The 14954-nt window shown below is 34.2% G+C and overlaps 1 protein-coding gene across 1 annotated transcript in view; it reads left to right on the forward strand.

Annotated features, from left to right (window-relative positions):
* Window positions 1-1022: 1022 nt before the first annotated feature.
* LOC102668176 (two-component response regulator ARR18-like) overlaps window positions 1023-14954 on the forward strand; it is a 38011-nt gene continuing 24079 nt past the window's right edge. The window contains exon 1 of the mRNA XM_006586408.2: window positions 1023-1143. Coding sequence (XP_006586471.2) covers window positions 1023-1143 — 121 coding nt within the window. The remainder of the gene's footprint in view (window positions 1144-14954) is intronic.

A 14954-nucleotide genomic window follows, 5' to 3' on the forward strand; every position in this document is an offset into this window, starting at 1 on the left:
GACCTGAGACTCAATTTCTTGTTTTTGGAAATGAGGGTACCTGTAAGGATGGACATTGATCGGAGATGAGTGAGGTGAAAGGTGTATTGAGTGGTTGGTGGTGCAGGATGGGGGTAGAGCAGTTGGTGTCTGAAAAAGGGAGGAAAATTGATGGTTCAAGGTAAGGATGGCAGGGTGAGTGGGTAAGGAAGGAGACGCTGAAGAACAAAGTCGAATGTGAAAATATTCACTCGCGCTGTGGGTTTGGTTCAGTCTCCGGAGTTGAGGAGGAGTGAGTTCGAGCAATGCATTGTCAGAATTGCCTTTGAGTTCAATTAAGGTGCCATTAAAAACGAACTTCATGCTTAAGTCATTATAATCAATCAACACTGGTCTGAGTGCTTTGAGCCACTGAACGCCAAGCACAATGTCGGCGCCGCACAAAGGAATGGAGGTCCACCTTGAAGGTGTGACCCTGTACCAGCAGGTTAACATCGCGACAAAGGAAGCAACATTCCACTTCATTTCTGTTTCCGACCATGACGCGCAGGGTAGGAGTTGATTCAGCTTGAAGATTCAAGGATTTCACCAAGCATTCTTGCACGAAATTATGCGTGCTACCGCCATCCACCAAAAGCATGACATTCCGATGAGAGATCCGACCCACCATGCGTAAGGTTTTTGGGGCTGTGTGGCCTGCTAGAGCGTGGAGGCTAATTTGGGCCTGAGGTGGGTCGGGTGGATTTTGGGTAAGTGGTGAGTTAAGTTAGGTTTTAGGTTGGGTCGAGTCATCAACATTAGGTAAAAGAGGGGCTATATTAGGGCTTGTGGGATTGTCACTGTGGTCCTCAGGGGTAAGGCATTTGAGGAGAATGGGTGGGGGCTTGGCTAGTGAAGGTAAAAGGGGTAGAGTGGGTTTAGGTGTAGGAACGAGAGCAGGTAATGGTGGAGGAAAATTGGTGGGCGAGGGCGAGGTTGCATGCGAGATTCAAAGAGTTTTTTCTCCTGAAGGCATGCAAGCTCGGCGGCATGCACAAGAGTGAATGGTTGCATATCCTGGACTTCCCGGTGAATCTCTAGGTCGAGCTCGGAGACGAAACAGCTCAGGAGAAAGGAGGGTGGGAATCCGACGATTCTATTGGCTAAAGCTTCAAATTGATGGAGGTAATCTTTTGTTGAACCCTGCTGTGTGAGTTTGCACAAAAGACCAGTAGGGTCTTCATATGGTGAATGGGAAAAACGAGTTTCAATGGCTTGAAGAAAGCTAGACCAGGTGGTTAATTGATGGTTCCTCATCATCCACTGGAACCATGTCAAGGCCGGTCCTTCCATATAGAAGGAGGCAATAGTAAGTCTGTCAGATTCTGGGGTTGAGTGGTATTCAAAGAACTGAGTATTTTTAATACCCAGCCCGAAGGGTCTGAACCATCAAATCTAGGGACATCCAACTTCATTCGAGGAGGGTTATTGATGGTTATGTTTGGTGTAGGTGTGACTGAGGACGAAGATGGGGTGTGGGTGTGATGGACTTTGTTTTCGAGGTTCTCGATATGAAGGATCAAGGCATCAAGCTTTTCATTGGTATTGATGTGGTTTCAGGCTAGTTTGGCCATTGCTTCCTCTAGGCGCTCTAGGTTTGATTTAGAACACATGGATTCAGCCTTGAGAGTCAATGAAAGCACCAAGTTGTTGTAGACTACAGAGCTAACCTAGGATTTATGGCCTAGGACCTCCAGAGTAGAGAAGAAGGTAAGGATAAAGCTATTTTTTTATTGCCTCTATTAGAATTACATAGCCTCATATATATAGATATTCCAGTGCACATTCTAGATTCATATTCTAATAGAATTTGGCATTATATGCCTTGGAGGAAAATAAACATTGCGCTAATCATGGAGACAACCTCTAATGGCACAGAAGAATTCCTAGATTCTGCTTCTAGAAGAGTATTGTCAGCTCAGCGTCATTTGGTTGCATAATCCTCAAGGTACCATGGTTTACTAATTGCCCTTTTTGTCCTTCTGTGTTCTTTTTCTTCTTTTGCTTTTGTCTCAAGCTTTGTTGCATCATGCTCTGTGTTTTCATTCATAACACATTGGCTCTCAAAGCAACAATCACATGGCTTCAGAATCTGAATATTGAGCATGTTGTGATTGAGACAATTGAGATAATCAATGTGTGAACAACCTCTATGGCAGTAGGCCATACTTCTCTGAATTTGGTATTATATTGTTCAATGTAGACACCTTTTATAAGCACTTCCTCACGTTAAAGTGTGCTTTATTCCTAGGAAAGAAAATCTAATCGCCCTAGTTAATAGTTTATCTAGGGTGGCTATTTGCCATGCTGGCCTTTGCTTCTTTGATACTATCCCACATTGTATTGAGGAACAAGTTGGTGTTGAAATAATGAGACATTTTTCATTTAAAAAAATGTTGATAGAGAAGAAAAAGGTAGAAAGAGAAACAAAGTTAATAAATATGAGTTATGATGAAAAAAAAAGATGAATTTCAAGAAGTATTTAAGATGAAAATATATTAAATTCAACAAACTTAAAAATTTAATTTTTGTAAAAAAAACTTGAAAATTTAACAGTACAATTAAATGCGTTATAACTCCAATTCCAAAGGATTGATGCAATTGTAAAGACTTATTATATTCACATGTATAAGAACGATCAATTTAATTAGTAGGAGAATCTGTATTTGATTCTCATCGTATGTAAAATTTTCTTGGACCAATGATAGTTATGAATCTCCACAAAATTAATCTTTGATGCGATAGATTAAAGGACACTCGTAATCCGCGATCCAGACAAAAAAGTATGTTAACTCTTGACAAATACTAAAATAAAAATTCACGTGACAAGATGTTTGAGTTTGTTTAGTAAAAATGTGAGATAATTTCTTTTATATAATATAAATATAGTCTTTTACATTAACTTTAATTATTAATATTTTTTTACTTATACTTAATAAATATTTTTAATAATTCTTTAGAAAATTTTAATAAACTGATTATTTCTCTTTTGAAAAGTAACTGCTTGTTTGTTGGGAAAATTACATAACAAAATGATCATGTGTTTTTGTTTGTTTTGTAAATCAATTTTGCTCTAGTTAAAATTGGTTAGGGTGGAAATGAAGGTCCGTTTTAATTGAGAACACTTTTATGTTTTGTTTCATTTTTTTTAAAAAAAAATTCATTTCCTTTTTTTGCTGAGATCATTTTCATTTCCATTTGTTTTATAATTTAGAAAACATGTTTATTGTTTTTTTTTTGTTTCTTAAATTCAGCGCATTGCTTCCTTTTTTGTGAACTTCTATTAGAAGAATCATATGATCTTCTAGAGGTTGTCGAACAACAAAGAAAAAAGTCTCATTCCATGTTTACTTTAAGTTGTCGTGGCTTTAGCTAACAAACTTTGCAATAATGCAATTTATATGTTGCAGGAAATAAGGAGATTTGATTGAGAAAGATCATTAAATCAATTGTTCATGATTGCTTTCCAGATTCCGTTGTGTTTGTTTAATCAATCATTATGGATTCAGGTATTCTTAAAACTCTTCTCGATAACTAATGTAATGTGTTCCTAGTTGTTATTGATATTTTATATGAATCCCTTAAAATTCCAACAAGTGATATCATATCCACCATTATTATTAGATTATTGGGAATTAAAGTTGTTTGGTTTGTATTATACTTATGTTGCTTTGTTACGTGAACCCTAATTTTGTTTTGGGATTTTATTTGGGATAAATATATGCCAATTGTTTGGGCAACCCGTAACCCATAACTTGTATGTTTTATTTTTCTCCTTGATCCAGAGTTTCCAGACTTCAAACTTTTTCTTCCACTCATATGTGACACCTATAAACTTTTTAGTGCACTTTTTTTTTTACACTTTTTTGTCTTTATGTTTGGATTCAAGTCACACGAGGTGTTAAATAATTAATATTTCATAACTATGGTTTTCTAACGTGGGACCAAATCAAAGTTGAAGGTGAAGTGAAGTTTCTTTGGTCTCTGGTCTTTAGGGTGCACTGCACAAACATGAATTTGTACTAAAGAAATTTTTTTATTTATACAATATCTTTTAAAGATTTATTTTAGGAATTAATACATGATTTAATTATCTTTTTTAATTCATTTCATGAATGTGTGATAGTGTTATCTACGGATGTGATATTTACTTGTTGTATTTTCAGTATGAATCAATGATAACATTAAATATAATTTAAGGATATGATATTTTCTTATCGTAATTAATGTTTTATATTTTTGTTACCATGATTGGGTGTAAATTTAGCAGTAACGTATCCTTTTTTTTTTTTGCATATCTAGTTTTTTTTAATTAAATTAATCGGCACAATATATTGTCAAAGTAATCCTTATTGTGAAAATTGATTTGATTAAAATTAGATAGATATTAGTATGAAATTATTTATGCGAATTGTGTTCAGCCCAAAGAAAGATGCAATTTGGCCAAATAATATTGTACATGTGATGATAAATGTGTGATAATTATAAGGTATTTTCATGTGAACAATAGTTGGTCCAAAAAAGACTATTATTTGACAGAATTTATTGTCAATTTTTTATCATTGTGTTGAGAGTACCAATTACAAATTAATTTCTCTCTCCAAAGACTAGGAATTAATGTTGTGCTAGTATATTGTGATGGGTCTATTCTGCAAAAATGTTTACACGTCTTGTTATATATATCTTACATGACTTGTTTTTTTTTATCATGTTATTAATAATGGGACAAATTTTAAGGTCTGGAAAATTGTTCTTGGCAGTATCGATTTGGATTTGGCACCGAGAATGGAACTACCCACTTCCACTTTGGAAACCTCTAACGAGGCAAAAATTGAGAAATGAGACTGTGTATTATGATCATAAAGGCTTTATTTGAGAAGCGTTCCGGGGTTCTATTTCTGAAGGTGAAAATGCAAAGAAATTTCTTGAGGAAATTGAACAATATTTTATCAAAAATGAGAAGGCGGAGATGAGTAACCTTTTGGCTAAACTCATCTCCATGAAGTATAAGGACAAAAGTAATATAATGGAGTACATAATGGAAATGTCTAACTTGGCATCAAAACTGAATGTACCTAAACTAGAGCTTGGTGAAGACCTGTTCGTGCATTTAGTTTTGATCTCACTTCTGGGAAATTCAAAGTGAGCTATAACACTCAGAAGGACAAATGGTCCCTTAACGAGCTTATATTTCATTGTGTGCAAAAGGAAGAGAGGTTGTAGGAAGACAGATATGAAAGTGCTCATTTAAGATTTCAAAATAAGAAAACAAAGAAAATTAAGGGTGTTGTAGAAGGGTCTTCTCAACAAAAAAAAAAATAAAAGAAAGATGAAGGATTTACTTGCTACTTCTACAAGAAGCCTGGACACATGAAGAAAGAGTTTCCAAGGTACGTTGCATGGTGTGTAAAGAAAGGTAAGTCTTCTGTGTTCTTGTTTGTTCTGAAGTTAATTTGGCTTTTATACGTAAAGATACTTGGTGGGTGGATTCTGACGCGGCCACTCACATTAGTATAACCATGAAAGGTTGCCTGTGGAGTCGACTGTCGACTGTCAAGTGATGATGAAAGATCCATATTTGAGGGCGACGAAGAAGGGTTGCGGTGGAAGCTATAAGAACTTTTATATTATAGTTGAAAATTGGATTTTATTTGGATTTATTTGATACTTTTGTGGTACCATCTTCTAGAGAGAATTTGATTTCAATTTCTAATTTGAACAAATTTGATTTTTCTTGTCCATTTGGAAATAATAAAGTTAGTAGTCTCTACCAAAATTCAAATTTGATTGGTTCTGGTTCTTTAAGTAATAATCTATACATGTTAGATGTTATTTGTTCCTATGATGAAATATTGCAAACAAAGTCACATCGTACAAAATGAAAATTAAATGAGAATTCAACCACCTTATGGCACAAACCCTTAGGTCATATCTCCAAACAGAGAATTCAGAGACTTGTGTCGGATGAAATTCTTGAACCTTTAGATTTATGATACTTTGAAGTCTGGGTTGAATGCATAAAGGGAAAATGAACCAACACGAGGGAATTAGGTACCGAAATAGCTAAAGACATCTTGGAAGTAGTGCATACGGATATTTGTGGTCCTTTTCCAACACCTTATTGGAATGGACAACAATATTTTATCTCGTTCATAGATAACTACTCTAGATACAGTTACCTATAGTTGATACATGAGAAGTTCCAACCCCTAGATGTTTTTAAGAGTTTCAAGGCTAAAGTTGAACTTCAACTTGGAAAGAAAATTAAGGTTGTCAAATCTAACCGTGGTGGTGAGCACTATGGTAGATATGATGGATCGGGAGAACAATGTCCAAGACCTTTTGCGATTTTTCTCAAATAATGTGGAATTGTTCTGTAATACACTATGTCAGGCAAACCTAGCATGAATGGTGTAGCAGAACAACGAAATCGAACTCTTAAGGATATGGCAAGAAGTATGGTTAGTCATTCTTCTTTGCCAGAGTTGCATTGGGAAAAAGCCTTGAGGACCACAACTTACATCCTTAATAGGGTGCTAAGTAAAGCAGTTAACCAAACCCCTTATGAACTTTGGATTGGCAAAAGGCCAAGCATTAAACACTTGCTTATTTGGGGTTGTTCGGCTAAGGCATGACCTTATAGGCCGCATGAAAGAAAGCTGGATTCAAGAACAATAAGCTGCTATTTTGTTGGCTATGCTGAACGCTCTTAGGGCTATAAGTTTTATGCTCCCACTTTAAGATCCTTTTTTTGAAACGGGAAATGCGAGATTTCTTGAGGAAATTGAGTTTGGGAAGGAAGAGAACATAATGAATGTTTTCTTTGAGAAAGAACCTATTATTGACATTGCTCAAGTCCTTATACCTATTACTGTTCAAGAGTAATAGAAAACAATGTTTAAATTATTTCTGACGACATTGTTCAAGAACAAGACAACAATGAGGTTCTCCCTCAAATACCTATACAACAACCTCAAGAAGTGCCATTAAGGAGATTTGTTAGAGAGAGGAGAAGTTCAATCCCAAATGATTATATTATCTTTCTCCAAGAACATGAGGATGACATTGGTTTAATAGAGGATGATCCAATCAACTTCTGCCATGCTATGCGTAGTTCTAACTCTCAAAATTGGATCGATGCCATGAAGGATGAGATGAAATCTATTCAAGACAATGACATTTGGAATCTTGTTGAATTGCCTAAAGGTATGAAACCTATTGGTTGTAAATGGATATTTAAAACCAAAAGGGATTCAAAGGGCAATGTCAAGAGATACAAGGCTCGTCTAGTTGCTAAAGGTTTTACTCAAGAAGAAGCCATTGACTATAAAGAAACCTTTTCTCCAGTATCTTCAAAGGATTCTTTTAGAACAATAATGGCACTGATAGCTCATTATGATTTAGAGCTACATTAGATGGATGTTAAGACTGCATTTCTAAATGGTGATATTGAACAAATGATTTATATGGTGCAACCAGAAAACTTTGTATTAGGTGACTCAAAGTCTATGGTTTGCAAACTAAATAAATCCATCTATGGTCTGAAACATGCTTCCTGTCAATGGTATTACAAGTTCCATCAAGTCATTACCTAGTATGGTTTTGAGGCAAATGTAGTTGATGATTGTGTATATCACAAGTTTAGTGGGAATAAATACTTATTCTTGGTATTATATGTCAATGATATCCTGCTTGCTAGCAGTGATATATGCTTCTTACAAGAGACAAAAAAATTTCTGGCGAAATTTTTTGAAATGAAATATCTTTGTGAAGCCTCTTTTGTGTTAGGTATTAAGATACTAAGAGATCACTCTCAAGGAATCCTAAGGTTGTCACAAGAGAGTTATATCGATAAGGTCCTAGATAAATTTGCATGAGAGATAGTAAACCAAGAGATACCTTAAATGCCAAAGGAGACAAATTTAGTCTCAAACAATGCCCTAATAATGACCTTGAAAAAAAAGAGATGCAAAAGACTCCTTATGTGTCAACAGCAGAAAGTCAAATGTATGCTTAAGTTTTCACTCGTCCTGATATAGCATTTGTGGTAGGAGTCCTGGGTAGATATTTGAGTAATCCTAGAATGCAGCATTGGAAAGCAGCAAAATGTGTGATGCGTTACTTGAAGAGAACAAAAAGATACATGCTTACTTATAAGGAGTATGAGAATTTGGAGATCATTGGGTACTCAGACTCTGATTTTGCTGGATGTTAAGACAGCAAACGCTCCACATCTGGATACATATTTATGTTGGCTGGAGGAGCTATCTCTTGGAAGTTTGATAAACAGACCCTTGTAGCTTCTTCAACTATGGTCGTAGAGTTCATTACTTGTTTTGAGGCATCCAACCATGGGATATGGCTGAGAAATTTTGTCACTGCTTTGCATGTGGTCGATGGAATTGAAAGACCAGTAAGGATTTATTGTGATAATGAATCAGCAGTTCAATACTCCAACAACAATAAGAGTACAACCAAGTCAAAATTCATTGACATCAAGTTTCTGGTTGTTAAGGAAAGAGTTCAAAATAGACAGATTTTCATAAAACACATAGGGACTAATTCCATGCTAGTTGACCCACTTACTAAAGGTTTGGTACCTATAGTTTTTCATGAGCACACTGTTCATATAGGTGTAATTCCTAATAGTACCTTAGTTTAGTGGGAGTCACATTTGAGTTCTATATCCTATGTTTTTCATATATTTGTATTGTTTGGATTTTCTACAGAAATAAAGTTGAAGTTTATCATTTCATTCTAAGCTTGTTTTGTTTGCAATATTTATGTTATGCTTGGATTGATCTCTATATAGAATAAAGTTTGAACTAGTTGGAAATGAACATGAATAAGATGACATTACATGTTATTTTCATGTCACTTATCCATATTTGATCTATGTCATCAAGTATAAGTGACAATGATGATCATTGTGGCTTAGTCACGTTAGATTGTGATGAAAACCACAGTGATTCTTGTTATATAAGATGGACCAGATTGTTTAAAGGAAGTCTAAAAGTAAATAGCATATGATTGTATGCCTAAATACTTTTGTAGTATAAATGGCTAAAGTTAATATGAAGCCCAAGTGAGAGATTGTTAGGAATTTTATAATTCCTAATTAATTAATTAATGTGGGTTACATATTATATTATAACATTTATATTAGTTATTTACATTTTTTTATGGGCTCAATATAAGTGATCTAATTTGGTAATCCTATTAGACTATCAATAGAAAATTGATATGAGCTTAATGAGTGAAAACCAATTTGGTCCATGAGGGGATAATGGGAACCCTAATAGGTTTAAAACATGAGGCACATTTATGGTCCCTAAGATACCTAATCAAAAACAATTTTCTCATCTCTCCATCTGAAGAGAAAACGAAGGTCCCACAAGGAATAAGGAGATTTGGTTGAGGAAGGTCATTAAACCAATTGTTCGTGATTATTCTCCAGATTCCGCTACGTTTGTTTGGTCAATCATTATGGATCTAGATATTTCTAAAACTCTTGTTGATAATGTACCGTGTTCCTGGTGGTTATTGGTATTTTATAAGGATCTCCTAAAATTTCAATATGAAGACATTATTTTATTCAAAATAGACCAACTTGGACAAAAATTAATTGAATATCAAAGAAAAACTCCAAATATCTTAGTTACACCAAAAACATACAAAAATAGATTGAAAACATAGAATTAATATTTTTAGCATTGAAATGCATTGCAAGTGTAGAAATGATGTGAATTGTAGAGGCAAATGTACGTAGGTTGATTCAAAAGTCAAATTTAAAGGATTAGAAGAAGAAGAAAAAAAGAGGTAGAATATAATGAAAAAAAATTCAAAGATAGAATATTATATAATTTCATGGAGAATATATATATATATATATATATATATATACACACACACACACACACACACACACACTAAGAATATAAAATTGTGTCATTTATATATAAATGGTGGTTTAAAATTGTAAAAAGAAAATCAATTTTGACTTATTTTTTAGAACATTGTTTAAAAAATATTATACAAAATCCAATTAAATATATTTTTACTACACCTTTCTATTTTTATAAAAATGAAAACAAAAAAATTCAAAATAAATGGACCCGAAAATTTGCACTACTTGTTTGATTTATAAATTCCTCACAATGTCACTATTATTAGTGCAAGAACACTCTATCTCTCTCTCACGCACATTCACAGTAGAAAGTTTAGAGAAGAATACAGAAGAAGTAAAAGTAGAAAACAATTATTAATCACACACACTCCACAAGTATACACATAAATTTTATACAATTGGCTCAAGTTCAACTAACTCTAACTAAACAGTTGGGCTGTAGCAAACCTACTAACTATAGAAAAACTAAATTACTCACAACACACCTCTTAATTCAAATTTTCTCAAAGACATAACACCCAATTTGTCTCTCAAGTTGTGAAATCTAATAACCTTTAATTGTTCGGTAAATATATATGTGATCTGACCTTCAATATTGCAGTATTCCAGCTCCAAATTCCCCTTGTTTACTTGATCCCTCAAGAAATGAAATTAAGTCTCAATGTGCTTACTTCTTCCAAGAACAATTGGATACTTTACCAAATTAATTGTGGATTTGTTGTCAATCCTCATCTTTAAAGGCAGGGCTACTTTCAGTTTCCAATATAGTTAAACATGTTCCAAAACAAGTGAGGAAGAAGTGGTCCATTTTCATGTTTCTATCATCTAGCTACTTTAAAGGAAGAGCTATTTCAATAGAGTTTCCAACCATGCAGCTTGGCATGCTCTAAATGATGCAACTATATATTCAACTTCACAGGAGGATAAAGCAACTACATCATATTTCTTTGAACTCCATGAGATTGATCCATTTTCATGAATGAAAACGTATCCACCTATACTCTTTCGATTATCTTTATCTTCACAACAATCAGAATCAATATAACGCACAATCTCCACACCTTCACACTGCAACTCATTCGGAAATAACAAGCCAAAGTCAAGTGTTCCTTTGATATATCTCAATATTCTTTTTCTAGCTGCTTGATGAGATGTACTTAGCTTCTCTGTAAACTTGCTTATCAAGCCAACTCCATAGACCAAATCTGGTCTGGTATTACATAGATATCTTAGTGATCCAACTAGTTACCTATACTGTGTTGAGTTCACAAGATCTTCATCTCCTTCTTTATGCCTTGTACCAATTTCAATAGGAGTTGATGTTGGATTACAATCTAACATGTTGAATCTCTTCAGATATTTGTTGCATACTTTTCTTGTGCATGAAAATTCCTTTATTTGTTGGAATGAATTCCATTCCCCATAATTAGGTAAGCTCCCCTAAATTAGACATTTCAAATTCAGCCATCATACACCCTTTGAACTTATTGATCTCTCTTTCATTGCTTCTAGTAATTAACAAGTCATCCACATACAAGCACACTAAGAACATATCATAAGGTTTTGATGCTCGAGTATCGACTCCATATTGCACTTGTGCACTTTATAAAACCTTTTTGCATTAGAAAGAGATCAATTCTCTTATTCCATGCATTAGGAGCCTTCTTAAAACCATACAAAGCTTTCTTAGGTATACACACATTTTCATCTTCTCCATTTACTTAAAAACTAGGTGGTTGGTTTACATAGACCTCTTCATCCAATGACCTATTTAGGAAGGCAGATTTGACGTCTAATTGGCGGAGAGACAACCCTTTGAAGCTAGAAATTGATGTTACTAACCGAATTGCCTCTAAACTAGCTACTAGTGCAAATTCCCTCCTTTTGTAGAAATCCATTTGCTACTAACCTTGCTTTGTACTTAGCCATAGTTCCATCAGGCATCCTCTTAATCTTATAAACCCATTTTACTGCAATAGGTCATTAAAACAATGGAACTAGTTGCTAAGTGTGATTCCTATCAATTGAATTCAACTTCTTTTTCATAACAGTCATCCACTTTTCATCTTTAATTGCCTCCTCAAGGGTCATAGGTTATACTTTTATGAACAACTGATAGAGGTGCAACCAGCCTAGCTAATGATCCTTTACATGGGATTGGAGGTCCTATGACAAGGTTCAAGACTAAGAGGATGAATCAAGCATTGCAAGACCTGATTTCAAGAACCAAAGCTTAGATACCAAATGATAAGAGAATGTTAGAGATAGGGGGAGCAACATGGAGACTTAGCCTTGAAGCTTGAAGACGTTTTGTCTTTTTCATGCCCAACTCTCTTAAGTGACATATGTATTGATTGTTGTATTATGTGTTGCATCTTAGTCTCTATCTTTTCATATGAGCATCATGCATCATCTTGTAGGAGTAAGAAGAAAGGTTCCGAAGTTAGAAAATATCTTATGTGTTTAAAACTCTTTGTTTTAATCGATTACAGGCTAATCATAATCAATTACACAAGTGTTTATAGCTTGCAAAAAAGTTTCTTGTATCGGTTTAATCGATCACAAGGTAATCATAATCGATTAAATAGTTCAAATGAGACAATGATTGATTTTTCAAGAGTCTTTGCTTTAATTGATTACTGGGTGATATAATTGATTACTTCTCTCCTAAAAGTGTTTCAAAAGTGATCAAGAACACTTCAATCGATTACATCAAGAATCTAATCAATTACATTGTTCTTGAATGTTTTCCAAGTTTTGGAAAGAACACTTCAATCGATTGAAATGATAATATAATCAATTACTTCTTCGAAATAATCGATTACATTGTATATTTAATTGATTACAAGAGGTTATAACTGTTTTATCTATAAATAGCCACCTTATGTTCCCACTTTAAGTGGTTAAAAAAAATGTGTGAAACTATATGAACTGAAGTAAGTGATAAGAAGAGAAGAAAAAAATGCTTAGATACAATGTGACTTAACTTCTAATATTTGATTATGAAAGATCATATTATGAAAAGTGAGTTGTGCATTTCTCTTGAGTTCAAGAAGGCACTCATTCATTCAAGCAAGGATCTTGCATATGATTAATCAGGTTGTGTATTTCTTTGACTCTACTTTTCCTGTGGTTTACACATTGTTAGTTTGTGTATGAATTTTTGAAGGCATGCTAGAATAAGTTTTCTAGTTTGGGCTAAGGATAGATTTCTCTTAGGCTCTTATCCACAGAGGACCCTAGGGTTGGACACCTTAGTCTTCTTTTTCAGGGTAGGAACTGAGATTGCTTGTAAAAATTCTATATGCATAATGAAAATATAATTAGGGTTGGATTAGATAACTGGATTAGCTTCTCTAGAGATAGAGAATGAACCAGTATAAAAATTGGTGTACATCTTCTATTGGTATTATCTTTCTTTCTCATTCTGGTCTTGATCAATTTAATGAAGGCTAAAGATAATTTTTTTTGAAGAAAGACCTTTAATGAAGGTTTTTGTGTAAAGGGTGATTGATTAAATATTGTTTTATCAAAAGTTTGTGTTACGATCCTTGGAAGAGAAGTTTTTTTGAACTCTGGTTTTTTAAAAAGGTCTATATTGATTTAGAAACCAATTCACCTCCCCTTTTGGTTTGTGAGCTCCATCATCTTTTCCAGAGAACACTTAGGATCGTCTTGAAAACATCTATATAAAAAAGGAACTTGACCCTAACTGCGACCTACCAGTAGAACCAAAGTTATCAAAAAGAGCATGACCCTAACCGTGACTTTCCGGTATAACCAACACTATCGAGCTCTTACAATAGAGAAACTCTCAAATTTCATTAATCCTCAAATTCTGCCTTTGGAGAGTACAAGAGTTCCCTATTTATAGGCTAATCTTGAAATGCTATAATAAATTTTCACTAATATACATTTACCAGATGCATTGATAAGTGCAAGCCACTAAATGAAAAATGACAATAAACATGAAAATAAATTCCCGCTAGCCACTAAATGACCTAAAGCATTCTAGAAAGCATTTAGTAAGACTAAGAGAAAATGAAAGGTCACCAGAAAATTCAGCCATAAAATAGTACAAAAATTACAAATAAATGACACAAATTGGACTTAGTTGTTATCTAATCAACCAAATATTAATAGTCCGCCAAAATTGATCAACTCAACCCCTGGATGCTTCTTGTCTTGTAAATTGGGCTTCCCAAAGTGATTCTTCAAGTTGGCCCCAAAGTATCTTCATCAATTTGTAGGAAAGTGACCCTATTAGGTATAACCCTTAATTCACATTGGTCTTCTTTCTCTTTGATCTTTAGAATCAGGTCTTTCAATGCTTACTTCATCCTCTTAGTCTTGGACCTTGTCATAGGACCTCCAATCCCATATAAAGGATCATTAGACGGGTTGGTTGCACCTCTATCAACAAGGCTAGATGGACCAAATCTCCTTATGTCACAAGTTTGTTAGGAAACATCTCACAATTATTCAATCTTTTGAGGTTGTTTCCTATTTCTTTGAGGTATTTTAGTTTGAAATTTTTTTGATAATTTAGGTTCACTAATTTGGTCCTCAAGTAATCTATTCTCCACACTAGCTTTGGGACTAGACTCATCCCAATTCCATCATTTTGACTCATCTACAATTACATCTTTTCTCATTATTGTTTTCTAGCCTCTTGGATCATATAGTTTGTAAGTTACAGTTGGATGATACCCAATGAAGATCATTAGATCACTTCTATCATCCAACTTCTTCCTCACTTAACTGGAACATGTTTAAAGCATAAGGAACCAAAGATCTTGATGTGTGACACATTAAGTTTGCTTCCAAACCAAGCTTCTTCTAGAGTTTTCTCGTGCAAGCCTCTTATAGGACTTCTATTTAATATGAAGGAAGTCGCTAACATAGTTTCTCCCCCAAATACTTAGGCAATTTCATGCCTTTTAACATGCTTCTCTCCATGTTCATGATAGTTATGTTCATTCTTTCAGCCACCCCATTGTGTTGGGATGTATAAGGAGTAGTTACTTCA

This window comes from Glycine max, chromosome 8 (genome assembly GCF_000004515.6).
Source record: "Glycine max cultivar Williams 82 chromosome 8, Glycine_max_v4.0, whole genome shotgun sequence".
Lineage (NCBI taxonomy): Eukaryota > Viridiplantae > Streptophyta > Magnoliopsida > Fabales > Fabaceae > Glycine > Glycine max.